The sequence below is a fragment of the Ambystoma mexicanum genome, chromosome 6p, assembly GCF_040938575.1.
Source record: "Ambystoma mexicanum isolate Mex_15411 chromosome 6p, UKY_AmexF1_1, whole genome shotgun sequence".
Taxonomy (NCBI): Eukaryota; Metazoa; Chordata; class Amphibia; order Caudata; family Ambystomatidae; genus Ambystoma; species Ambystoma mexicanum.
Window position 1 is genome coordinate 1,167,689,507 of NC_090935.1, and position 26,014 is coordinate 1,167,715,520.

The 26,014-nt window shown below is 46.9% G+C and overlaps 2 protein-coding genes across 3 annotated transcripts in view; one reads left to right on the forward strand and one right to left on the reverse strand.

Annotated features, from left to right (window-relative positions):
- ABHD17B (abhydrolase domain containing 17B, depalmitoylase) overlaps positions 1–3,611 on the reverse strand; it is a 101,494-nt gene extending 97,883 nt beyond the window's left edge. Inside the window, exon 1 of the mRNA XM_069625803.1 lies at positions 3,185–3,611. The gene's annotated coding sequence lies outside the window, so the exon portion shown is untranslated. The remainder of the gene's footprint in view (positions 1–3,184) is intronic.
- A 664-nt stretch (positions 3,612–4,275) lies between these two features.
- C6PH9orf85 (chromosome 6p C9orf85 homolog) overlaps positions 4,276–26,014 on the forward strand; it is a 648,496-nt gene continuing 626,757 nt past the window's right edge. The window contains exon 1 of one of the 2 annotated variants that reach the window (XM_069625805.1): positions 4,276–4,449. In XM_069625805.1, coding sequence (XP_069481906.1) covers positions 4,348–4,449 — 102 coding nt within the window. In that variant the 5' untranslated portion in view covers positions 4,276–4,347. The remainder of the gene's footprint in view (positions 4,450–26,014) is intronic. The other variant, XM_069625804.1, reaches the window with a different exon arrangement.

Here is a 26,014-nt window from a genome sequence, read left to right on the forward strand (position 1 = left end):
ACAGCACATTAAACTGGTGAAGGATGCTGACTATTATGGAATATACATCTTTGGGTCTGATTCACAGAATGTTATTCTATTGGATGGAACCACTATAAAATGCTTCTGTGAATCAGGTCCTAGGTTTTCCAAAGGGAGGTGTGTAGAGAAATTGCGAGACGCGGCACCACCGAAGTCTCGCGAGATTTCAACCAGAAGCATGCATAGCTGCGGCAAACCTTTTCAAGGCACCAGTGACACAGAGCAGACGCGCTCCTCTGATTTAAGGAACCCAATACTGCCACAAGGCCCTCAGGACAAGCCTGGGGCCCCAGGGAATGCATCCTTACCACCATCAGCATCTCGACATTTATTGGACCTTTACTTATTGATACTTATCACTACATGAGTGTAAGTAAATAAAGCCTGTTGCTACAATCTGCTTGTCGTCGATTATTATGCTACACATGTCTACTATGTACGCCTTAATGCTCTCGTAGATGCGTTCCTAAAGACAGATAATCGAATATGGGTTGCACGTGTGTATGGCACGCGATGACCAAGCTACGTTTTAATACGACAGCTAATTGAACATTAGCTCTCGTATTAAAACAAAGCATGCGTTTTTAGAGTATCAGTAATAACTAAATAGCTCACAGCAATGTCGACTCCCCCCACCTCGAATTATATGTTTTGGAATGCTGCATTTCTGATTTGCGGTAGGGTGTAAAAGCCCACAGTGCAGATATTTGTGAGTCTCTTTGCAAGCGACCCTTTGCGATTACATCACGCACACCAACAATATCCGGTGTTTGCACTGGAGGTGTTTGCACTGGAAAGTTAGCGGAACTAGGGTGACTAGACGTCTGGGTTTTCCCGGGACAGTCCCAGGAAATCACCCTCCGTCCTGGGAGAGTTTTCATTTTTTAAACCCCGTCCGGGGTTTGCATGGTTGGGTGGCTACAGTAATTAAAACCGTAATTATTTATCACAACACTTTCAGAATTTTGAAGTTGGAGGTTAGGCTCGAACCCGCAACCTCACAGGTACAAGTCACAACACTTGCTGACTGTGCCACAGAGAGTGGCTTGGAAATCGTTGTACAGCAAGTCATGTAATATCAATTAGAGCTCATGCTCGTTTTGAATTAACATGCCACAATTCACAGACAAAAACTCCACAAATGAGATTATATACAGTTTATAGGAAGGAGAAGTGCTGGAAATATGGTTGGGTGGTGGTTGTGGGGGCGTGTTGGGGGAGGGGCGGTAATTGATGGGCTGCGATGGGGTAGTGCCGCTTTTATGTTGTCGACGTCCCGGTTTTTGTATTGAAATTCTGGTCACCCTAAGCCAGAGGTCTTCAAACTGTGGGGCGCGGCCTCCCAGGGGGACCTGGCCGCATCCCAGGAGGGGGGGGGAGCGCCAGAGCCCAGCATAAAATGTAAAAAAAAAGTTTTTTTTTTTTTTTAGATTGGATGTAATGGGAAGGGGCGTCTCACATGGTCACACTGGGCTATAAAACGGTCACCAATTAAAAAATGGCGAGGAGTTGCAAATGGATATTCAGTGTTTAGTCACAGGCTGTTTGAATAGTACCCAAGGGGTTGTTTTTTGTTCAAATGTAAACTAATGGTGATATTTAAAGAATATTTATTCGGCAACAGTGGTCAAAACTACTAGCTGCATAGTGAAGTAACTAATCAAACTGGCCCACATTGGCCAAAAAAGTGGCCCATTTTTACTGGCCTACACTAGCATTTTGCATTTTTGGTACGGTCATCGCCCTATTGGCCAGTCCAAGCCTACCGGCTCATCCATGATGGGTGAGGGGGCGTCCATCCACTGGCCACCTCACCCATTATGGAGGAGCCGAGGAGCCAGCCCAGTGAAACACGGAGCACTCCCTCAGCTGCTTTTTCCAGCTGAGGGAGTGCTCCTGGGCTGGCTGAACTGTCAAAGGGAAACTGTTTGCCTTTGACAGTTCATTTCCCCAGCCGCACATGATCACAGCCATGCAACGCTGGGGGTGTTTTGCTTCGCCAGCCTTGCATAGCTCGTTGGACATGCTGGCTGGGGCACTGCATGTATGTATGTGCGAGGGGGTGCTCCTGCGCCTCCTCCCACATACGGGCAGAGCAATCTGGAACGGGGCATTTTAGCAACCACGCGAGGTAAGTTTATGGCGATTTATTTTGTATTTAAATGTGTAAGGATGTGTGTATGCTTGTGTTATGGGACTGTGGTGGCAGCACTAGGATAGTGCTGGGGAGAGCCCAGGGTCTGTACTGGGAATAGGGTGCAGTGACGGCACGCAAAAGTTCATAGCGATTCCTACATACTGCCCATCTGGCACTTTTTGGGGGGCCCGGCTTGCCCAAACTTTGCTCATGGTGGGGCTCAGGCCAAAAAGTTTAAAGACCACTGCCCTAAGCGGAACTCCAACCCTGCTCAATTAGTTCAAGCCTCACAGTAGTGCCCCAAGCAGCTTAGGAGCTAATCGGGAGGTGAGGGAATGTGATCTCCCAGCGTCTGAACCTCGGAGGCAGAAAGTGGCTTTTATGCTGTAGATGCTATCTCTGTGACTCGCACCGCTAAACGTAAATGGGCTTCTTACAGGAACAAGCTCACAACTCACCCACCGCCAAGGGGTCCAATGCAAGTACATATAAGACTAGTGTGTGTCGCCGCGCTCTAGACTACAAACGGAACATGACTCTATAGACCATTGTCTACCACTTTACTTCCGCCATAGACAGCTGTGGCCTCCTCTCCCAAGGATCCATTATAGAAAATCGAGCAACGGGGTCCTCCGAAAAACACACAAAAAGGGCGTGGGGGCCAACAGGGAAAAGATGGTGGCTACACAAGGAGAAACCGGCGGCATGGGTTGGCAAGGAAACGACGTTGGTGGTTAGATCGATTACCATACCAAAATTGAAGGTGTGGGGAATGAACACTCGGGTGAAGCGACATGAGAAGTAGACGATATTTGTGTACCAGGAAGTAGAAGCAGTAAAAGAGAGAGGGTGGCTCCAACAGAAAAGCTGGTGGTGGAAGAACCTACCAGGAAGACGATTCCCACCCAAAAAAAAAAATTACAAAAAAGCAGCCTATTTAGGAGCGTTGGCCTTCATCTACTGGCAAAAACACAGGCGAAGAACACAAGGAGAACACCGATGGTGTTTTGTAAGGGGATACCAGACCTCGGAGCGGTGTCTGTAGACCCGGGGCTGCGGGCTCCGCGGCCTCTGTCTTCACTCGGTGTCAGGCTCTTGGGGATCCCAGCATCCTCTCTGCTCCGGCACCTGCCGCGAGGGCCCTGAACTGCTCCCGCACACCAGCTGAGTTTCAACACTCACAAACGGAAGATGGGCACCTGCTACAGACCCGCCGATGCCCTTGCGGGATGTCCGGCGCTTGGGAATAAACAGCGCCGGTGGGGGAAGGGCGGCTCCGCGCCCTGAACACACCGCGACTCAGCTTCGCCGCAACCGGCAGCGACAGACCAATCAAAGCACAGCCAACGTTCTGAAACCCCATCGATTGCTCAATGGGTGTTGATGGGGCGGGACAATCAGACCAAGAATGACAATAGACAACACCAATCAAAGATCACAAACTTACCGGAGTGACGGTCAGCTGAGCCACTGCAATGGCACAGCCCGGCTTGTATTATCTCACCCAATCAGATAGAGGGTGACGTAAAGCTGCAGTTACACAGAGGCTGCAAGTCGGCTGGTTAAAGGGGCAGGCGCTCAAACGATGCCTTTGAATGTGTGTCCATTTTAGAATGGATTTTTATTATACAAAAGAAAAGAGGCCAGGAAGGGAAAGTGTGCGGCGATAAAGATATGAGAGTACTTGCCAGTAGTGCAAGACGAAAAGTGTTTTTCCCTTTAAACCTCTACTTATAAGACTAGTTTACGGGTACTTTCGAAAAGCTCAACATGTTGATTGTAACGCTATTCGTGAGGAACAAAAGAAACAGTGTTCACCGTCATATACCTTAGTCACAGTACCGTCTCAATATTTCTGCTTACGTCGCCCCTAATAAGCAACGCTAGCAAGGCAGGCGGAGTTCGTTCGGAAAACTGTGGCACGTTTGTTCTTTTACCGTAAAAAAGAGCCACCAGCTGGGAAGTAGAAATTATGTATCCATCGTAAAATGGATACTTTTCTACTACAGGTTCAAGTTCATGCTATTAAATAAAAAGTTACCAGTCATATCATTTTGTTACATGAACATAGACGATAGACTGGGATGTGAAAGGTCTTATGACATAGAAAAGGGACAACTTGATTAAACTCGTCCCACTAAGCTGTAACCCGGTGCTGCTTGTGTTTTTCTTACATTCGTAGCACCGAGATGAGTTCTCAGCGTGGCAACGTGTCTCGCACGCGTCCTCAGTGCCACCAGAACGCCACAGCTTTCAAAAACAACAAGTTCGATTCAAGCAGCCATACAAAGGTAGGAGCCTCGGATAATCGGATTACACAGTTGTGCTTTTACTTCCGGGGCACTCACGAAGAGCAGAGTTCTCGGCTAGTGTGTATATGGTTACCATGCCCTTCCTAATTAGGAGGGAGACTCAGGATTTTTTCAGATAGAAATGCTACTCGCATATATTTTGATTTCATCCCACCTTAAATTTCCCTCACCTCCATGCAAGTAAATGAGCAAAGTGCATTTTTCCATTACAAAATGTCCTTTAGGTGATCTGAAATGTTGACATGTAAGAGTTACTATTTTTTTTTTTTACACCTGACATCGGATTGCCCAGAATATTATTGTTACTGTTTTAAGTGTTTTCGTTTGTAACACTTTATTCATTTAATACAGATGTTCTATACTAAACGTAGGAAAGTCATGATTATAACATTGACACTGAGTCAAATTATTAGTTTCTTGTTAGGGGAGGCTGCACTGGATGTGGACCTCTACGAAATGATGACACGTACACCTGGCAAGCGCAATGTCGCTCACATGCTTTTTTATTAATCACCCCCATTGTTGCATGGTGACCCCTCCTGGGAGCATGGTAGCTCTCAGGATGTTGTAATGGGTCACGTGGCGGTAGCCACCTGACCAACATAATAAAAGAAGCGAGCCGCTTCCGGCTCGCCAGTCACTCCATCACAAGGCTCCAGCGTCGTTCTTGGAGCACCATGCTGGTGCTGCGCTGTGTGTGCTGGGCCCAAGGACGGGGCCCAGCTGGAGGACGGTGTCCCTGCCGGGCAACGCCGTCCGGACAGTGTCCCTGCCGGGCAACGCCGTCCCTGTGGGTCCCCCTAACCCTGTGAGGCGGGTTGGGGAGGTGACACCGGCCTGGGTGCCCCCAGAGCCGGGGCCGCGGTGTGCTGGGTGCCCCCAGCCACGTGTGGAGCTCCGGTGATCCGGAGCGGGTGGGATAAACACCCAACCCTGAGCCAGCGGCGTGATCGCCGCACCAGTGTGTGCACTGTCGGGTGCTCCCCGACCTGAGTATGGAGTAGCCCCCAACACCCATGTGGCCAGCATATGCGACCAGCATATGTGACCAGCATGCACCGAACTTGTGACGTACTCCGGTCCCCACGTACCTTCTTAACCATAACAATGTCATGTTGGATATTGGAGTGCCCAGGAATAGAAGCGGGATCGGGGTGGGAAGTGACGTGAAGGCAAAAAAGGTAGTGAGTAGAAAGGTTGAGAGAATAAAGATGTGTTGTTTGAGCACTCCGTATCCACGTGTTAGGCACGCCAAGCGTGACTGCTAGTTTCTGTGGGGTTTGAGGTCAGGGTCCAACTACCTGCCCCTCAGACATCCCTAGATGGTTAATGTGATGGGAACTGTTGCCAAGAACAAGCGGTTCTTGGCCACAGTTAAAGGGTCTGATATCTTCCACGGTACCCTTGTCCTGACTTCTCTGACTTCTTGGAGACACAGTTCCCTCACCACGCAATGACGGCTTCTCTCGCTCTACTGTGCTTCAGCATCCTGGTGTCCCCTTCTCCTCTGGCTTCCCATGGGCTGGTCTCTCCAACTCCGTGGACTCCACCATTTATAAACCTGTGAGTCTCCAACAGGCTGCAGGTGTAAGTCCCAGGCTCACTTGCCTGACCCCAATTAGTCAAATCAACAGGACATGCCTGACCTTCAGATCTATAGTCTTCAGACTCCCTCTTCTTCATCCCCGTACTAAGTGGTGTTTCCGATGGGTAATCTTCATTGCTCTTGGGTAGTGTCCTCTTCCCAGTACTTGTTCTGACTTCAAGGGGGAAAAGTAGCATCTGCGTAACAATATCCCACAAAATCTGAGGAAGGATGATCTAAATCGCTGTCCGGAAGTGGGGAAATACCATGTCTCGCCTTCTGGCACCCTCTCTCCAATGACCCTCTGCCCAGGTGATCCTCCCTCGCTAGTCCACCCCAGGGTTGGGATCCAAAAGCGATGGCCCTTCGCTGGCCACCTGAACAGAAGATCCCTGGGGAGTGGATGTGAGAGTGCCTTCAGGTTTCTCAGAAGTGCCAAGGGGATACTTAGTATCCCCCTTCTCTCTGCTACTGTGCCTTTTTAGTCACATAGACAACCCACTAGTTATGGCTGATGGCAGTGGACCTGTTCTACCAACTATAGTTATTTTTTTACTGCAGGCTATGTTCATAGCCCCAGTTGTGCACAATGGGGCTCACCTAAGTTCGAACTTGGTGGCTCCTTTCTTTTTTTTTGTTGCCATTTCTAGCATGTTTGTTCTTTATCAGCCCTTCTTCTACCGTCCTGGGAGAGGGAAGTCTGTGTGTGGGTTTTTCCTTTGGCGAGAACCCTTGGGTGTCTCTGCCTAGGCTCCAGTCAGCCTGGGCACGCAGGACATGGGGAAGGAGTTATTCGCTCCCCTTCTCTCTGTCTGCCTGAGTGCTTGAGTGGGACCAGCTCCCAATGGGGGCCTGGATGTCCCGATTGGACAACCACCCGCCACTTTCTGTAAAATGCTGTCGGAGATAGCAGAGAAGTGTGTGCGGAAACTGAATGAAAGGTGATATTCCTGAGGTGAAGGGCAAGCCACCACTGGAAACTGAAGTGACCAAAGAAGACGACAACCAGAGACACCTGCAGACCTTTTGCAACACTTGTGTCCTCACCCTGTTTTCTGTACATCAGAGGAACTCTGAAGAGGACGGATCCTTCCCATTGACGGGTGGGAGCAACCAGTCCCAAGACAAACTTTAATCAGAGCCATCTCCTGAGGTGCTGTGCCTCTCCAGAGCTGCAGAACCCCAATACCAGGAGACCTCTGACCCAATTGAAGTGAATTGCTGTGTAAAGTCCTAATCTGTCCAAGTCTTTGCTGAGCTCCAGGTGAACCTCCATAGACACAATCCGACCTGACAAAGTCCCCTCAACATAGTGCAGGACTTCACGAACCAAAGAAGATTGTCCAGGCGAATCATGTCCTTTGTTGGTGCTGCAGGAAAGGCACCAAAATTGCAGAGTGACCTGAGAAGTTGCTGAAATCCATGCCAGTGGTCCTCGACTGAGACTGCTGCTGAGAGATCACATCCATTGTCCTGCCTTTCGTCGCCAGAAAAAGGGATCCGGAGGTCGGGTCCAGCGCTGCCACATCGAGGAGAATACAGACATGAACATTTCTTCAAACCAAGGGTACTGTGGGGAAAAAGGTATTGCTTACCTTAATCCGAAAAAGTCGCTCCAGAGCATTGGATTGCATGTAGTCCAGGGCAACCCCCTCTTACCTCTGACCCTAGCTGCTGCTTGTGTCCCTTTAGCGAGTCCTTTAACGGGGTCTCCAACGTTCATTGTATCTTCAAGCATTTTAGAGACTAGAAAATATCCACATGAGTTTTCATTGTTCTGCTGTTTGTCAAGACTTTGAGACCTCTTAGAACTGCCTTCAACTAGGGTTGCGTTTTGGACTTAAAGCTGTGCTGTGCAAAGAAACTGCTGGTAGAACCTTAAGATCTGCTAGTATTGTACTAACCAACTCTTTTCCTTCCTAAAAGTCACTATTTTATGCGGTAGTGCTATCTAAATACAATTACCGTATTGCTTTGTGTGTGTGCACCAGTGCATGTTATTACCAATAGTATGGTAAAACTGAAATTAGTGTCAAAAGCTGTACAATTGTAACCAGAAGCAACTACAAACCAAGCCGTGGCCTTTGAAAAGTATTCTAAAGTGTTTTGGTTCTATGTGCTGAGTATTTAAAAGTAATTCCTCTGCATATATAATCTATATTTTAATCTACATTGATTAAGTGTTTGTTTGAATTGCATTACTAACTAGTTTGAGTGTACTTGCCTACAACTCACATCTTCCTCTTAGGATGAGCCTGCCTGTTCTGCCACTCTACCAAAGCTCCATGAGTAGTACAGACTAATACTAAGAGTTGGGGATCTGTAACATGAGGTGTGATTCCACCAGTCTGCATACCTGCACCTATTTTGCCCTTTGATTTCTGCATGACCGCTTTAGCCCCCCGCAACAAGAGGCGTGACTCTGCCTATTAGCATATTTGTACCTGTCTGTCCTTACAGTGTCCGTATGCCTGACGTAGCCCCCCAACAAGAGGAGAGGCATGTCAGTGCACCTTCATTTTACTGTAACCTCTTTGTTACATTTCTTGGGAGGAAGTGCATACAAGCACTCACTGTAACTAGCACCTAGATAGATGCCTTAGGGTTTTGTGCGCTGTAACAAATGCCTAATTAAATGAATGTGTCAGAGGTCGGGAGTCCTGTAGGATGCAGAGACCTTGTAGCAGGAAGAGGCTACCGAAATGAGCTGTCCCGAAGGAGAGAGAGATGCTCTACTGGTCCTGCGTGCTGCTCAGGTATGTGGCGTTCACGGGAGTGCTAGCAGAGCAGGGAAAGCTCCAACAACAGGAGGCACGAGCACCAGGAACGTTACCGGAGCAGTCGGATGCCTGGGCAGACCCAATGAAAGAAGAAACTGGAGCAGCGGGTCCAATGGAGATGCGCAGAAAGACCGTTGTGTTGGGTAAGCCGGAGACGCACCGGAATATACTGCTGGCTGAAAAGAACATTTGATACCGAACTAATGATTTGAAGAAATTTGGGTGTGACTATTACCTTTTAAGATAATAATTTAACCACCATTGTCCAAGCCAAGCCAACAGGGAACACTATTCAAACAAAGTGGATGTGATTTACAGAAAGGAAGATCACTTCTAAAAGAAGCTTGTAACAAGCATTGTCTAAGCCAAAGAGAGGCAATTAAACAAAACCAAAGATGGCAGAATAGAAGCCCTCCTTGTAACAATCATCAAGGGGGTGAGAAACATAATCTGCATTGCCTGGGGCAGATTAATAAGTGGGAGAGACATTGTCAATGTGTACTGTATCTTTGTAGAAGTTATAACCCTCTTGTGGAATGTTTGAAGCAATCCTCATCAGAACGTATGGGTAGTAGTTTTTTTAAAATCCTGACAGGCGAGTGTACCAGGAAAGGAACATGTAGTGGTTAGTCTTGGCAGGCGAGTGGACCAGGAAGACGATACATTGAAGCACTACAATGTGGTAGGAGTTTGACATGGAAAGACAGTGGTATGTCCATTGATATTAACTGATGAATTATTGTGGAATCATCGTGGCAAAACTGGGTGCTCTTGAAGTAGACATGTGATTTAATGGAAGATGATTGGTCTTCAGAGAAGAGAATAATTACATTGCATTCAGATTTGATATATGAAGATGAAGGGCCTCCTTACAAGTGTGCCTGTCCAGTAACAACCGTGCCAGTAAGCCTACCGGAGGCACAGCACCGTTATTAACTTCTGTGGTCCCCATTCCTGTTGAGTCCTATGGGACTCATTGGGAATGGGGATTTAACATTGACCGGTGCCTGACTTACCGAACCGCAGGGGCTGTAATGCCCTGGTGTTTCTGGCAAGCCAGCCCCCTGTATTATTTGCAAGTCCAGCGGCAACCTGCCAGTTTTACCGGAAAGGTTACCGCCAAACTTGGAATGAGGCCCAAAGTCTTTTTGGTTCAATAAACAGCAGTTGAAAGGTTTCACTTGAAAATAAGACAATTATATTGTCAAGTGAAGTACATATGCAATGAACAGAAACTTGTGCTATATTTTAAGTGGAACCTGGCTATTGAGAATAACTTTTGTTTATTTTGTTTTGAAACATCCTGAATTGATCCAGGGGAATGGGATTGAATCCTGGTTATTAAAAGGATTTATTTTGATAATTTCTCTGTTTGAATCTAAATATTATTTTATGAAGTTTTAACAACCAAATAATCCCTGGATGATTTTGTTGTATGTATGAGTGTGAGGGACATGTATATGGACATTAGATCATTTTACTTTAGCCTTCATATGATGGGTATGGAAACCCTTGTTAGGTTAGGGATAGATAGCCATTTGTCTCATCTTGTTGAATAAAATGGCTACTTTTGAGAAAACGATCTACTTGTCCATCTCACATTGCTGACCCCTCACGTTGCTTTATATGGTGAATTCAGGTTTCTTTAAACACCACCTGTTTCCTAACCGCCATACCTGACCTGGTGGTGTTGGTGTCTAATCTTGATATTTTGAACCAGTCGGCCACACGTATACGCCATAGATTACCATTGTGTTTGTAAGAAAAAACACAGTTGTAATGCATGGCATAGAGATGTAGTGGTTTGGAAACTGGGTCTCCACGTACAACAAAACTGAGCTACCCCACAACAAACTTCAAGCCGCATACATAGCTGAACAAGCCATCTTCTTTTTTTTCTCCATAGCTTACATTTTTGAGAAAAGACTGTGAACATATTGTAGAACATTTACATGGTTCACTCTGTGAAACCTGAAGGCGTCTCCCTGAAGAGTGTACAGGGGTCTGTCATCCATGTGGCTAGGACACAGCCATCACTATTGGATCCAGTTCCTGGGGTGGACCACTGAGGGAGGAACACTGGGATGCAGGGTCCTGGGGGAGTGGAAGCGGGACACTGACGGGTGAGATGCAGTATCCCCCTTCTTATGACAACTTTTCCCCAACCTACCACGTAGGATACACAAACACTTTACCCTCTGCTTTTTCCGACACGATCACTTTTGCGTATGACAGAGGACGACAGACTAAAACTCGAGCCATTTACCTGACATGTCCCAACACCAGAGTCAGGCAATTCACCAGAACCGGTCACACCTGACGGCCCTTTCTCTTCCCTACAGGGACAAAAGACAGAGTGCAATACGAGCAAGGCAGACTGCATGTCGAGAGAGCTAGCTCGTCACGGCAGTTCAAGAGGAGAAGAAAGATGCTGCATACCGAGAGGGTGACAAGGAGCGAAGCGACCTTGCCCTTTCCGACCAAGGCCTGTGAAACCTCAGCAGAAGGAATCGAAAGACCGCGAACAATAGCTAGCGTGTGTTGGAGCACATGTCAACGGTACACTAGACCCCTATGCTGATAACCATGCCAGGGAGAGATGCTAGTCTCTGAGGTACCAACCTTGACTCCAAAGAGAAAGAAAGCCAAGCGGGTCAACACAGCCGGAGAGTCGAAAAGAAACCGAACTGTGTCGAATGAAAAGTAGCAAACGGCTAATTTGAACTGTGAAAGGCTAAATGATGGAAAAGGAGGAAAACCAGCAACAGAGGTACCACGTGGGTGATCACTTGGGAAACTCTAGGCGGTTAACCAATTGTTGAAACTACGATAACCAGAAGTTCTTGGGGGGGGGGGGGGGTGTGTGAAAGGCGAGAAGCGAGTCAAAGTGGTCATACAGGGGTCTTGTAAAATCCTCTGTACAGTCAAAAGTCTTTGACCAACAGATGATTGTGAAGATCAGGGAAATGAATTCTGCCTCGTAGGAGTTGAATGAGAAAGGCACAATTGACAAGATTGCCAAGAGTGAACCTGAAAGAGGGATGCCTATTTAAAAAGGCAGCGAAGTCTAAAGTCCCGAAAATACAGTTGACAAGAGTGAATGTCCACAGTGAACTGTTTAAAAAGACTTTAAGATTCGTGAATGACACACAGATGATTGTGTTGAAAGCCATAGTGAACCTGGTGGAGGGAGGATAACAATAGAGAAGGGTCTGAGCCCGGAAGAGGGCGACCCAGCGGTGGAAAAGGCATCACCCTGTGTATATGTGAAAAAGAAACTCTTTGTTTATTATTTTGATACATCAGGTCTACGGAGGTAAGATACTTTTTTTGTAGAAAAGAGAGTAAACCAACCACTGAAGTCCCTGATTGCTGAAAGCAGAACTGTTTGCTGATGTTGGTCAAGCTTGAGCTTGTGCTTTGCTCCAAGTCCTACCTTGTCCTGTGCTGAAAATGTGGGGAAGGGAGACACCGACTCAGGGCTGGACTGCCCCATCGGGACACCGGGACATCCCACGGTAGGCCTCTGGCCTGCAGGGCCTCTTTGGCGGAAGAATACAATAAAGCGTGCGTTTCCGCGTGAATCCGCTTGGGTGGTTTCATCGAATTGGCTGCCTGCCGGCTGCCACCACCTATGTCACGTTGACGCTGCGCTTTTAGTTTATCTTCCCAGTAGGGATGGGCTGCGAGCCTGCGCATGAGGTCCTATGGCCTATGGCAAAGCACACTCTGTGGTCGGGGAGCTTCCGCCAATTACAATGTGAACCTCTCCACTGTGCAAGCCCTGCAGATGGCGGATCAGTGATTAGAGCTGAAATCACAGGGTAAGTAGTTGACACCGTGAGTCACACCAGTAATCAAAGACTCAACTCTATGGCTTGTGATGAAGAGGTGATAGTGCAGTGATTCACACAGGGCCTGGGACTTGAGTGGCATTACTTGCGCTTGGGACAAAGGCACATTTCTCAGGCAGATACTCAGTGCTTGCTATTGACTGGCCTTGAGCAAATCTTTAACCCAGCCAGCATCTAGGCGCGCACATGCCTGCACATCTCATTGCCTCAGGGGGAGGCGCACCGCACCTGACGATAGAGGCTATCCCACTCAGCCAGGCTCTTTCCACCAGCAGGAATTCGACATTAGAATCTCAGGAATTGTTCGACAAGACAGCCGTAGGGGGGAATATTGCACATGGTTGTAGTAATGGTGACCTGCCACTGTTCATAATGTATAGTTGAGGTGTATGAACCCCACCCCCTTGTGAGTTATTAAAGGAAGTAGTGTGACACACTTGCAGCAGGACCCTGCTTACAACTGTGAGAGTTCCAGAGTGATCTACTGTGTGTCCTCTTCAGCAGTGATATACTGCACCAGACCATGTCCGAGAGATGCTGGTCCTGCAAGGCCTGCAGAACCACCCCCTTTTCCCAGCATGTCCCCTGCCCGAGTAAGATGGCTCCCTGCAGGTGGGGGTAACGCCTGTTTACTCTGGGCGGTGCACTTAATCACTACGTATTAGCGGCAGCTGGCCTCCCCCAAATCACATTCACTGTTTAATCAGTCCTCTCTTCCCAGAAATAGATGCTGATGTTTTTTCTTCATCTCGAAATCATTGTGTTTGTGCACCTGCCGCAGTGCATGTACGTATTTCGCTCATTCGGTGGAAATGGGCCCCTGATGCATGGGATAGCAGCAGCAGCTGTCTGCCATTTCCAGAATCCAAGGTGCGAGTCCGCCGCAGAGTAGCCAGAGGTCATTTCATGGTGGGGTCGCTCGCAAATCTCGCCCATAAAATATGTACTAACAAAAGAGCTCTCAATATTCTCTTCACCATGTATGCCAAGGTTTTCCAGTCCGCTCCCCCCGCTCCCTCCCGAACCCCCTCTTAAATACTGTAGCATGCAGTCTTTCATTCCCGTTTCAAATGATTGAAAACTACATGTCCCAGAATTCTAAAGGGCAAAAATAACCTCATGTATGTTCAATAAGAAACCTGAGAACTCTGTTTTAAGCTGTTCCAAGTCTTCCCCTTTTAGGATTATTATTATTGAAACTTACTGGAAAGGCTTGAGTGGGAGTGCATGTTGAGATAGCGTGCTGTTGAAATGAGTGTCTTCTGCTGGCGAAATTGAACTTTCTGTACTATTCAGCCTTAAACTGCTTGTCTGGCAAGACATCCTCGTGGGTTAATGTGTTTGTTTGAAATATGCAGGCCCCAGGTGCAGCCTTTCACCCCTCGGAGGTCCATTCGCTAAGTGTGTGTGTAAATGTATTGATGTGGGTTTTGTGTAGAGCACTTAACACCGCCTTCAGACTGGTCCATGGCGCTGTGCAGTGTGCTAGAAGAGAGAGGGAAGAAGAGGGGGCGCATGGAAGAGGCGGAAAAGAAACTGGAAAAGGGGTTGGGGGTAAAATAAGCTGGTGACAGTGAAAAGAAAGCAGGTTTACACTTAAGGAGGCCCTGTGTGCATCTCTCCCTTCCCCCCTTGTGTCTGTAGACGGGCCTTCCACGCACACATGCCCCCTTCCCTGCAGGAGATGACAGGTCGGTCCTCGTTTTTACTTACCATTCTGGAATCTGTAGTTCTGAGTTCCCTATTATAAACCCAAGACTGCAAGCTCCAGAATTCAACGTTCATAACCCAGGCCTAAACTAGCATCTGCTGAATGAAATTGGGGCATGTTGGGCTCTGACAATCTATGATGGCTGGTTAGCGTGGCTATCCAGAGTTAAAGCGGGTGGAGGTCCTTGGGGCCACCCGCCCAGTAGACTTCTTTGATAATGGGCCCTATATGAGAAATGGCGTCCATAGTAAGCCACAAGCAATTATTTCCCTTTCTGGGTGCTGTATCCTCTGCTGTGATGTCATAGCCGAGAATGACCGGATTCATAATGAACGGCTGTGACATCGCCAAGGTGGAAACAGATATTTCTCTGCCAAGTGTTTTTCTTTTTGTGTTGATGTCTGCTGAAGGGAGAGGGAACCCTTTTTTAAACAAATATTGTTGATAGTGCCCTGTAGCTCTAGGCCTCCACTCTACAACTCTGACCCATAAGGGACGGTGCAGGTGTTGGAAAAAAAAACACAGGAGGGGAAGATGAAAGATACAATTTTATATATGGGTAGATTTCAACTTTGGGATGCATTACACCCAGAGCTCTCAAGCTTTCTGTGGCCTGCAAGAAGGCTACCCAGTCCTGTCCTTGGCTGAAGTCCAGTGTGCAGGAGAACAGAGGGACTGCCTTAAGGGGCCGTAGTATTGGGCGTTTGAGCTGTGATTATGCCCCTGCCCCCCACCTCCAGCTTTGTACTTGATTGAGTGGCTGGCACGCAGATTTTGCTTGGCTCTCTAGAAAGAGGGTGTGCACTTGGGCGTTCAACGCCCTCTATTATTCTTTTGAGTAGCCCCCTCCCTTTTCTGGGAATTTGGATGGCCTCAAGGAACTAGATATTGCTTGAGAAGTGCGCTGGCACTTCGCGAGAAGAGGGGACACATCCCAAGCCTGCTAGTGTGAGGGAAAACGTGGACATCCTCCTGCAAATAATGGAAAAAAGGATATGATGGGGCCGGGAAAACAACTCAAAATTAAAGGCTACTTTTCCAGAGTACAGACCACTTCTGTAGCGTCCAAAGACACTTTGACTGTCCTGTCCCCAGTCACTGGCCTACAAAGGGTCCCTAGTGATGTGGTAACCCAGCCGTCCCCCTTGCTTACCTCATCACAATAGACAATAACGGTTCCCTCTTAAATCTCTGTGAAAACATTCGAAGGAAATCATTGGGCTTGAAAGTCCTGGCGCAAACACTCAAGCTACTAATCCGTCTGAAATGCTAGACCTGGCCAAGTTTGGAACTACTCTTAGTAGTGTTTGTGAAGACACTGAATGTGGCTTGTTTATAGCAGACAGTGAGTGGGGGACCTGGGTAAAGACGAGGAGACATTCTTCAGACCATGTACTCAAATTGAAATCTTTAATATTATTAGTCAATAAGTTGGCTGATAATCAATCAAATGCAACCTTGCTCCTCGAAAATAATTTGGATCATTGCCAGCAAAAAATCACTATGAAAGCGGGGCCAAGCACCCACTAAAATGGGCCACCAAACACCTGCTAGATCTACACCTTTGGGCAAACCAGCTTTCAAAGCCAGTGGTCTGTTGCTGAAACCTAGGGGGCCCAAACTGTCATCTCCCAACGACAGCAAATTGTGACAAGGACCATGTGAATATTGTGGCCCGATCTGAGGACCACACCTTGGAAGCATTAGGCACTGAACTGTCTATGCTAAATAGCCCACCAGCCCTGAGCCACATCGATGATCACAATAGCCATTTCCCCCACCTCCTGCACACGTGTGGGGTGCCCGTTGCCCAGCCTACAAGCGCCTGCCCTTACTAATAGCCCGAATTCTCCATCCCTCCAACCATCAGTTACAGGCTTTTATACCATCCTAAGGGATACGGGAGAGGGATCAACTAGGCAGGTTCAACTACGTGGTCCTCTTGATAGATGGGCCACAGTAACAAAAGGGGACAATAAAAAGGGAAATCGGCCGCAAAGGCCGACTGAGTAGTGTTCCATAATAAGTCAAAAATGGAAAATTATGGTAAAACCATGTACACAGTGTCTCCTGCTACTCGCTCTATAACATCAAATAAACGAAATAAAGAGGGCAGGGAACTGGTCTCACCCAAAGAGCTCAGCCAAGTATCGACTAGTCGGGCTAGACAAATGCACTCTTCTGAGGCTGGTAGGAAGCAAGAATAAAAGGAGGGTTAGAAGCATCAATCAGCAAATCCAACCGCTCCAACATAAATCTCAGATACAGGCACCGGATAGGGTGCACCTCAATAACAGCATTGATTATGCTTCCCAGCGCTGGTTGGCCCATGTGGAACATTGCCAACAGCGTAAAGAGGCAGCAGCACAAGCTAAACTACCTGACAATCCAGTGTCTGTTTTGAGGTTTGTAAAAATAGTGGAGAAACAACCTACAGACTTGAGCCCTTTTCTTTATCGTACGTGGCTCCTCCAGTTGTTTGGCCTTATTCCTGAATTACCAAAGCTAACATTTTCTGATATAGCTTCTTTGGAGCTACCACAGGTTGGAAGTGCCACCAATTGGTTCTAGCAACGATGGCCACTTCCGAGACTGCTGATTTGATCTACAGCCATGTAGAAGAGCTGGTTGGGCTGGGCTTTGAAGTGGCGATTATCCAACCATTTAATGACCTGCTGGATGTCTGTAATCTGAGACCAAAGAGCCATCGGAGTGGTCACCAGCATTTTACATTTAAAAAGGTGCTTCGACGAGAAGGACGTGTGCAGGGAATTTGGCAGAATATTCCTTCGACCAAGCAATAACTTAAGACCCTACGGTGTGACACTATCAATATGATTTCCTGGAACACCTGAGGACACAGTTCCTTTCTGGTTAAGCCAGAGTGGACTGCCAAGTTGAGGACATCTAACATTTTCCTGTTGCAGGAGACATGGCTAACGCAAAGTTTTGATTTGGATGGTTATTCCCTGTTGTTCAGCCTTTCTAAGACCCCAATGGTGGGTTTCCCTTAGGGTGGTCTTTGTATGGGGGCTAAGACTGCTTTTGATTTGAAACCTTTTTTGGGTGGCTTATCCCACCGTAATCTTCTCTGTGGGTTTCTTTCACCCCCCCCTCTTGATATACGCCCCTCGCTTTTAATTACTCTTTATGATCCTCCCAATGGCAGCTACACATTGAAACTAATGAGGGCAGTCAAAGACTCCCTAAAAGAATGGCTGGCCCAATTTCCTAAGAATAAAATTATCATGGCCAGGGATTTTATTATTGCCTGTCTGTCCGCCAAGCGAGAGGAGTGGAACTTAATTTCTCTTGGGAGGGTGCGGGGGGGGGGGCGGTGGACGACTGGTGTGGCTTATTTTTGGAATTTGATGTCAATCCTCTCATACCACCTGGTGGGGGTTTTACACCCACGTGGTCAAATGGCACGCATTCGAGCAGGATCAACTATATTTTCATAAGCGATGCCATGTTACAGAAAAATCCAGTGGGCAAAATACTATATACCCACCTGACTGCCCACACTATTCTTACTATGTCACTCTCAGTGGTTTCCACTAGAGAGGACATACTTAAGAGTAATCAAGAAGTAAACATACAGGGCAATCGCCTTTGTTTGACTACCATGAAGATTGAGAAATGTAATTAGTTAATTGCATCCTCTTATGAATTGCAAGCTCAGATGCTGCTTCTAATGATTGACAATGAACGGGACTAATTAGATCATTGGGTCCAGCCACCCCCAGACATATCCTAAGCTTTAAATGAAGTGATATCCATTTGAGAACATTTGACATTGCTATTGCAAATAAGAAAAGGGTGCAAAATAGAGAGCTTAGAATGCTCCATAAAGAAGTGGGATTGGACTGGGATGAGAGCAGGGGTGGACTGGCCTATTGGGGAAATTTCATCGGGATTTCCCAGTAAGCCTCTGCACTCTGGGCCTCTTTTGTGAGGTCTTTCCAAATGTTACCATAGGAAAAGCGTTGGGCTTGCTGAAAATGTGTAATATGGGGCCACTTTGAAAATTATTTCCAGGGCCTCTTTTGGTTCCCAGTCCACCCCTGCACCGACTATCGCATCCTGACTTATTATTTGTAAACATTTCCTTCTTTCTTATGAACATTATCCCACACTTGTTTTTGTATTTAGCATAAGGATTGGCAGTAGATTTATGTTTTTTTAGTATAGGCCCTTTTATTTGACAAAGACACCACTAGAACTGCCTTATTATTGTTTGGTGGTCGAAGCTTGCTCCCATCTTAGATTTAGGTTTAGATTAGGTGTCTTTCCATCTTACCTATACAGCTTAATAAACACCCTTGAACTCTGATCACTTATGTATGTCTTTATTGTTGCCACCATGAGTTCCTTACACCTCTCACAACCATACATTTTTCAAGTGTTGGGCACATTTTTGCTCCATATGCAATATGACTTTTCAAAATGGCTGAAAGTCCAAATTGCACTACAGGTGTATTCTCTGCAATGTAACATTTCAATCAATTTTGAAAAGGCATTTGGTACATTATGGAAGGGCATGTACTATTTATGAAAGATAAACTATGATATTTACTAGATATTATAAATGAAGGTCACCGGGATGCAGCTGAATTATGTATGAATACTTGATTTACGAACACTGCTGCTTGTATGCATGAAAATGCATTCTTAATTGAAAACTGAGCACATTTTCAAATGAATAAACAACCAAATGCTATGCATTGTGACAAATCGAGGGATTCTTTCACTTCTCCCCAGTGGGAAGCCTTTCCATGTAAGGCTAGGGACGTGAGACAATTACGCAATACCCTGCCTATGGGGAGAGGCAAGCGATGGACCTTGCCACGATAGACTTCCTGTGAGCGTCGAGCCCTTTGGATATTGTGCATGCAATGGATGGGGAGGCAGAATAACTCTGACACCAAATAATCAAACCAACTCAGGAAGATGACAGTTTGCTGTTTTTATATCAATTGTCTAAACTGGGGAGATAGAACGGACGTGCGCTCAAGCTCTCAGTTCATTTCACATAAAAATACATTTATATACTAAACACCCATCATAGGCGACCTCACACTCCATGGCAAATGAGAAAAACCTATGAAGAGTTGTGATAGGCTCATGGGGGAACATCTCAGTATACTTTCTATAAGGGGTGGGATTGTGATTGGATATCTACTGTCAGGTGGACAACTAATGCCTACCTCTAAAACATGTCGTCTTCAACACTATTAAGTACATGGTTTATCATTGGCCCTCAAACTATAAGGCCCTTCATTATACGGCCCTCTATAATTGGTTGGCAAGCTCGTGCCATGTCTGGTACATTCAGTTCGCTTAGCACGTCAACTAATTCCCAGGTGCCAGGAGGTGGACTGGACTTTACCTCTCCACCCAATTAGCCCAACGTCTCTCATCATCCATGCCTTCTGCCATGAAGATTGTCTTTGAACTTGGCCTTGCAGAGTATTCTTGTCTCTGTGAATATAAGGGAGTTCTAGAACTCCAAGCAAGCTCAACTCTATTTCCTCACTGAGATTTAGTCCATTTTGCAGCATTTAAATGTCTTAAATGAATAAAACTTGGCATGCATGTTCTTCGCATCTTATCAAGGGATGATTCAGCTTCTCACGTTCACTGCCTTTGAGAATAGATAACCGGCCAAGGCTGCTTTCACTTTGACACAAGGGCAAACAGCCGCGCCACTCGTATCCACAATCTCCTGAAATTCTTGCTGCAACACAGTTCTCGGCCTGTCCTCTCCATGGGTCCGGGCTTACTAAATTCATGACACCAATGTCCAGTTTCTATACAATGGCGGCTCCACCTGCAGTCTATGCACTACGTATAGCCAGCTTCTAACATTACTTAATCTACTTGCGTTGCTGCATCTGTACAGTTAACGGCTTGTGCGTCACACACGTGCAATCTTCTCTTCGCATATGAAAGTTTACTCGATTCTTAACTTCATCATCAATTTCTATAATGTCCATACATTCGCTTCAGCCAGTATCCTCAGTGCGTCACGCTCGTCTCTCGTGACGTCACCAGCTAATTTTTTTCACTTGTTCTCATATTCCTTCAGGGAGTTGCTCCCTCGGGTTATCGTCTCTTTGGGAATACATTTGATAGGGTTTTCTCAGTGGCTATCTTTCAAATATTCGCCGTGGTATGGTCAAAACCTCTGGTGTCGAACATGGCACAATCTCAGGCTTCCAACATACAGGAGAAAGGGGGGTGGGATTTACTGCAGAGGCATGCAGCTGCTCCTCTACATTCCCCCTCCTGTCGAGTCCTCGACCACCTCCTCAATTGTCTCCACATCTTGACTTTCTCTTGAAATGCTTCTTTGGAGTCCAGATCTTTATCACCCCCCTCAGGGTGCCGGCTGATTTGACATGTTCATCCACACTCCAGGTCATGTAGCTGCACTGTCCATTCGGATTACAAAAGACCCATCGTCCCACAAATTTCTTATTCTTCGGATACAGGAACTTTGTTACTTTAGGTGCCTCGATGCTGACCTCTATGTATTTTCGGACATCTTCATCAGTCAATTCCTTCGGTCCAAACCCAGATTCGACCTTCATCATAATCTTCATTCCTACTGCCTTCTTTGCTGTCTTCTTGCATTGGGCGATCACTATCCTGATTACACAGAATCCAAACATCAACCTCACCATCACCAATATTGCTCCAAGAAAAGTGAAGATGTTTGCCATCCACTGCAGAATCCATAAGAATATGGAAGCAAACCAACTGTCATCCACAATGTCCTCTGTCTCGTCTTCCATCTGGTTATGCAGGTTGGTCAACAGCGTTATGGCCTCTGTCAAGGTCCCATCGTGAGAAGGTATGAACGTGCAACCTGGCCCGATTTTGGCTCAAACTCCTCCTTCCATTGCTGTGATCATGTTAAGGACGTATTTGTTCTGCAGGGTCGTTAGTCGTATGGTCCTCAACTCTTCCTTGGTAGCATTGAGTCCCTTTATGGTGGTTTTGGTAGTTTGCAGGAGCTCCCACCTGATAATTTGCAACCATTTGGCATGGCCATTGTCTGGATCCCAGGTATGAATATAGTTGTAAATATTGAAGCAGTCTTGCTGAACAACCTGTGCTCATAAGGAATGGACTCGTATGTTTCTATTGACTTGGCTGAAAAGTAATTCTGTCTTCTGGTTGGATTGAGAAATTCAAGCGATCTTCTAAAATGGGCATCCACTTTTGGAAATTTTCCAATGTTCAGGTCACTCTGAGGAATCACTAAAGCTGGAACATAGATGAGCACCAAGGAACACGTTCCTCCCCAATCCTTGGGGAGCTGTCAAGGAGTCCCCCCCACCCCCCCTTCTCACCTGAGTCCGTTCTTTACTGGTGTCTTTGGTCGATGCCTTCTTGCGGATGGAACGGGTCTTGAAGAAGGCTGCCCGATTCTCTTCCGAATCCAGAATGTGTTCAGTTTCCGGGACACCAAATCCAAGAATCCAGGAGGCAGTGGAAGCACGCTAGCCAGGAATCCAGGAGGTAAGTAGAAGGGGGGAGGACTAGGCAGGGATAGCGGGATTAGAAAAAGGAGGTGAACCGCGAGCTACAGAGCACACGTCTGGTCGCTACTTTGCAATAGCATTGAGACGCGCGGAGCCGTGGAAGGCGTGGTCTATTAGTAGAAAAGGCTACGTCCAGCGCATGGAGCGAGAAGGGATTACGCTGGACGCCATGTTGGGAGTATTAATGAGTGTAAGCCCGCTGTGACAGGGACCAAGAAGCCCAAAAGGGGCACACTCTGTGATTCATGACAGCATGCCTCCTCCGAAGACCTTTCCCTCCAGGTTTGCCCGGGTGAATGAGATGAAATCTTCTGAGCAGTCGAGGGGCCTTGATGTTTGACATAGGCTCCCAGGTTCTTTCACTAGGGGGGATATCCTTTCCATTCAACCAGATATTGAAGCTGACCCCTTCTATACCTGGAATCACAAATCCGGGACACCTTGTATTCCAATTGGTTGTCGACCAGTATAGGAGGAGGTTTGCAGGGTTTCCGGGAGGATGGATAGTAGGGTTTCAGCAATGTGAAATTTGTGGCAATTTGATTCGATAAGAAACAGGATTTATAACTTCTTTGATGGGAAATGGTCCATAGTATCGAGGGGCCAATTTACTCGGCCATAGATGTCGGGGTAGTAATTTTGAGGACAACCAGACCTGGTCACCGATTGCATAAGAAGGGCCTGGTCTTCTTTTGGAATCTGCATATTTCTTGGTCTGTTTTCTGGCCTTCTCCAAGAATTCCTTGGCCTCCTTATGTATATTGACAAGGGTTTCGATCCAGAAGTCAACTGTAGGTACTGGTGTAGGTTGAGGAAGAACAGAAGGCAGGACCGATGGATGGAAACCTTGACTGCAATAAAAGGGGCTGGTCTTAAGTGCCGAATGGTCGGAATTGTTGTAGGCAAATTCAGCCATGGTTATCGGGAGGGACCAGTCATCCTGAACCCTGGTGGCAAAGCATCGAAGATACTGTTCCAGGGTTTGATTGACATGTTCTGTGGCTCCGTTGGTTTGAGGGTGATATCCTGAATAAAGGGCGCGTTGGATTCCTAAGCATTGACTGAGACTTTTCCAGAATTGTGAGATGTATTGAGGTCCACAATCCGATATGATCTTGGAAGGGAGTCCATGCAAACGGAATATGTGTTCCAGGAAGATTAATGCTAGTTCGGAGGAGGATGGCAGTTTATGCAGGGGTGTAAAATGAGCCATATGAGTGAACACGTCTATGGTAACCATAATGGTAGTTTATCCACGGGAAGGTGGTAGTTCCACAATGAAGACCGTAGCGATAATCTTCCATGGCCTGGTTGGCAGTAGAAGGCCCGCCGGTCTCTTGTTATCATGTTTATTTTGACTGCAGACAATACAGGATTGAATGTACTGCTGTACGTCGAATCTCATCCTAGGCCACCAGAATTGCCTTTGTATAAGACAGAGAGTATTGGCTATGCCACGATGTCCTGAGTGTAGGGTATCATGACAGAGATTTATTATTCTTTGTTGTAGCCTTTTTGTAGGAATGACTAATACATTGTCCTTGAACAGATACCCTTCCCGGACCCTTAGATTCCATTGATTTTTCTTAGATCTATCCTTCCACAGATCAGAGGATTGGGTCTGAGCTTGGATTTCTTCAAGGAGGTTGACTGCTTGGGCTACAAAGATCTTGGGGGGGGAAAACATCTGGGGATATGTCTTGTCTTCAATGGAATCATAGTCTGGTCGTCGAGATAAGGCGTCAGCAATTAGGTTTTGTGATCCTGGAACATGAGTGATGTAGAACTGGTACTGGGCAAAGAAGTAGGCCCATCGCGCCTGACGACTATTCCTACACTCCAAAGACTGTAGAATCTGGAGGTTCCAGTGGTCCGTACGGACCTGAACTGGATGTTTAGCTCCCAGAAGTAAATGTCGCCACTCGGTAAAGGCTTGACGGATAGCTAACCATTCCTTTTCCAGGACTGAATAGTGTGTTTCACTAGGAGTCAGGGTTCATGAAAGATAAGCAATTGGGTGGTCCAGTTTATCTCCTAATTCTTGCTTCAGGACCGCACCTATGGCGTAATTCGAGGCGTCCGTTTCTACTAGGAAGGGTCGACTTGTATCGGGTTGGGCCAAGATAGGAGCTTGTGTAAACTCTGTCTTCAGACGCTGGAACGCCATTTCTTGTGGTGTAGACCAAAGGAAGGGAGTGTCTTTCTTCAGGAGAGCAACAATCGGTTGTACTGTCTCGGAGAAGTTGGATATGAACTTGCGGTAGAAATTGGCAAGGCCCAGGAATGATTGAACTTGTTTCACGGAAGCAGGAGCAGGCCAGGTCAGTATGGCCTTTACCTTTGAAGGATCCATACCGATTCCTTCTGGGCTAAGGATAAATGCTAGGTAATGAACAGAGGTTACATGGAACAAACATTTTTCGGGTTTGGCTAGGAGTTTGTGTTCTCTAAGTCTCTGCAAGACTGATCTTCATGTTGTATAGGGTTCTTGGAGAAGATCAATATGTCATCCAGATATACAATGACGAAGAGAAACAACATGTCAGAAAACACCCTGTCCATAAAGTGTTGGAAAATTGCCGGGGCATTAGCTAGTCCAAAGGGCATGACTAGATATTCATAATGGCCAAAGGGTGTTCTGAAGGCGGTTTTCCATTTGTCCCCTTCCCGGACATGAATCAAATGATAGGCGCCCCTGAGATCCAACTTGGTGAATATTACCGCGCCTCTCACGGCTCCCAGGATGTCCGAAATCAAGGGTAACGGGTACCGGTCCTTGATGGTACATTGATTCAGGCTGCGATAATCGAGGCAGGGTCTGAGTTCCTTGGTATCCTTCTTGGGAACAAAGAATAGGGAAGCACCAGCAGGAGATTTTGAAGGTCGTATGGTGCCACTTTCAAGGTTGGTATCCAGGTATTCTCTTAGGGCCTTTTTCTCGGGTTCGGAAAGGATGAACATCCTGCCGAAGGAAATCACTGCAGAGGGTTCAGTATCTATTGCGCAGTCTTCTGATCTGTGTGGGGGTAAGGCCTGGACTATGGCAGTTGAAAACACATCAGCATATCCTTGATAGGCCTCAGGAACGTGTATGACATTAGACACCATGAGTGATGTCTGTTGTTCCCTTGTTGGTTCCTTTGGGTTTGTTAACGGAGGTTCCAGGGAATGGTAGTGAGACATGCAAACCTCTGAGCCTAGGAATAGAGAACCCGCTGTCCAGTTGATGTATGGATTGTGTTTCTGTAGCCAGGGCATACCCAAAACCATGGGGTAATGAGCTGACTTAATGATGTCAAACCTAATCAGGTCCTGATGGTGATTTATTGAAAGCTGGATCCCTTTGGTCTGCAGGCTTATGGACCCTGATGCGAGGGGTCTTCCGTCAATAGCTTCCACAGGTTGCATGGTGCTTCGTGGCTCGTACGGAATTCGATGTTTAGTAACCCATTCTTGATCGATGAATATCCCCATAGCTCCGCAGTCTACCAGGGCCAAAATGGGATAGGTCTTATTCTTGGAGGGTGATAGAAAGGCCTGTAATATCACAAAATAGTTTTGTCCAGGAGAATTCAAGGATGGAATTGATGTGGAGCAAACATCTCTCTCTCAAAGCTCTGTTCCATCTAGGATCGGGAGCTGGCGTTTCCCGAACGCCGAGGGGGTGCTAGAGGGCATTCCTTAACCAAATGCTTATCCGAGGCACAATACATTCACAAGCCCGTATGAATTCTTCTCATTCACTCTTGCGGGGATATGGGTCCACAAAAGGCCCCAATCTGCTTGGGATCTGGTTCCGTGACTGGGCTTGGGTTGGTGTCCGTTCTGACGGTACACTCAAATGATGCCTTGGGAGAAATTCCCCTGGTTTTTTTCTTTTCTGTCTTCCTTTCCTGGATACGGAAGTCAATTTGCATGGCAAGATCCATTAGTGCCTGGAACGAGCTTGGTCGTACCACTCTGGCCAGCTCATCCTTAATCTCTACGTTCAATCCTCAGCGGACCAGTCAGCTTACTTAGCCAACTGTTTAAATCGGGTCACAAACGTGAGCATATCCTGGGAA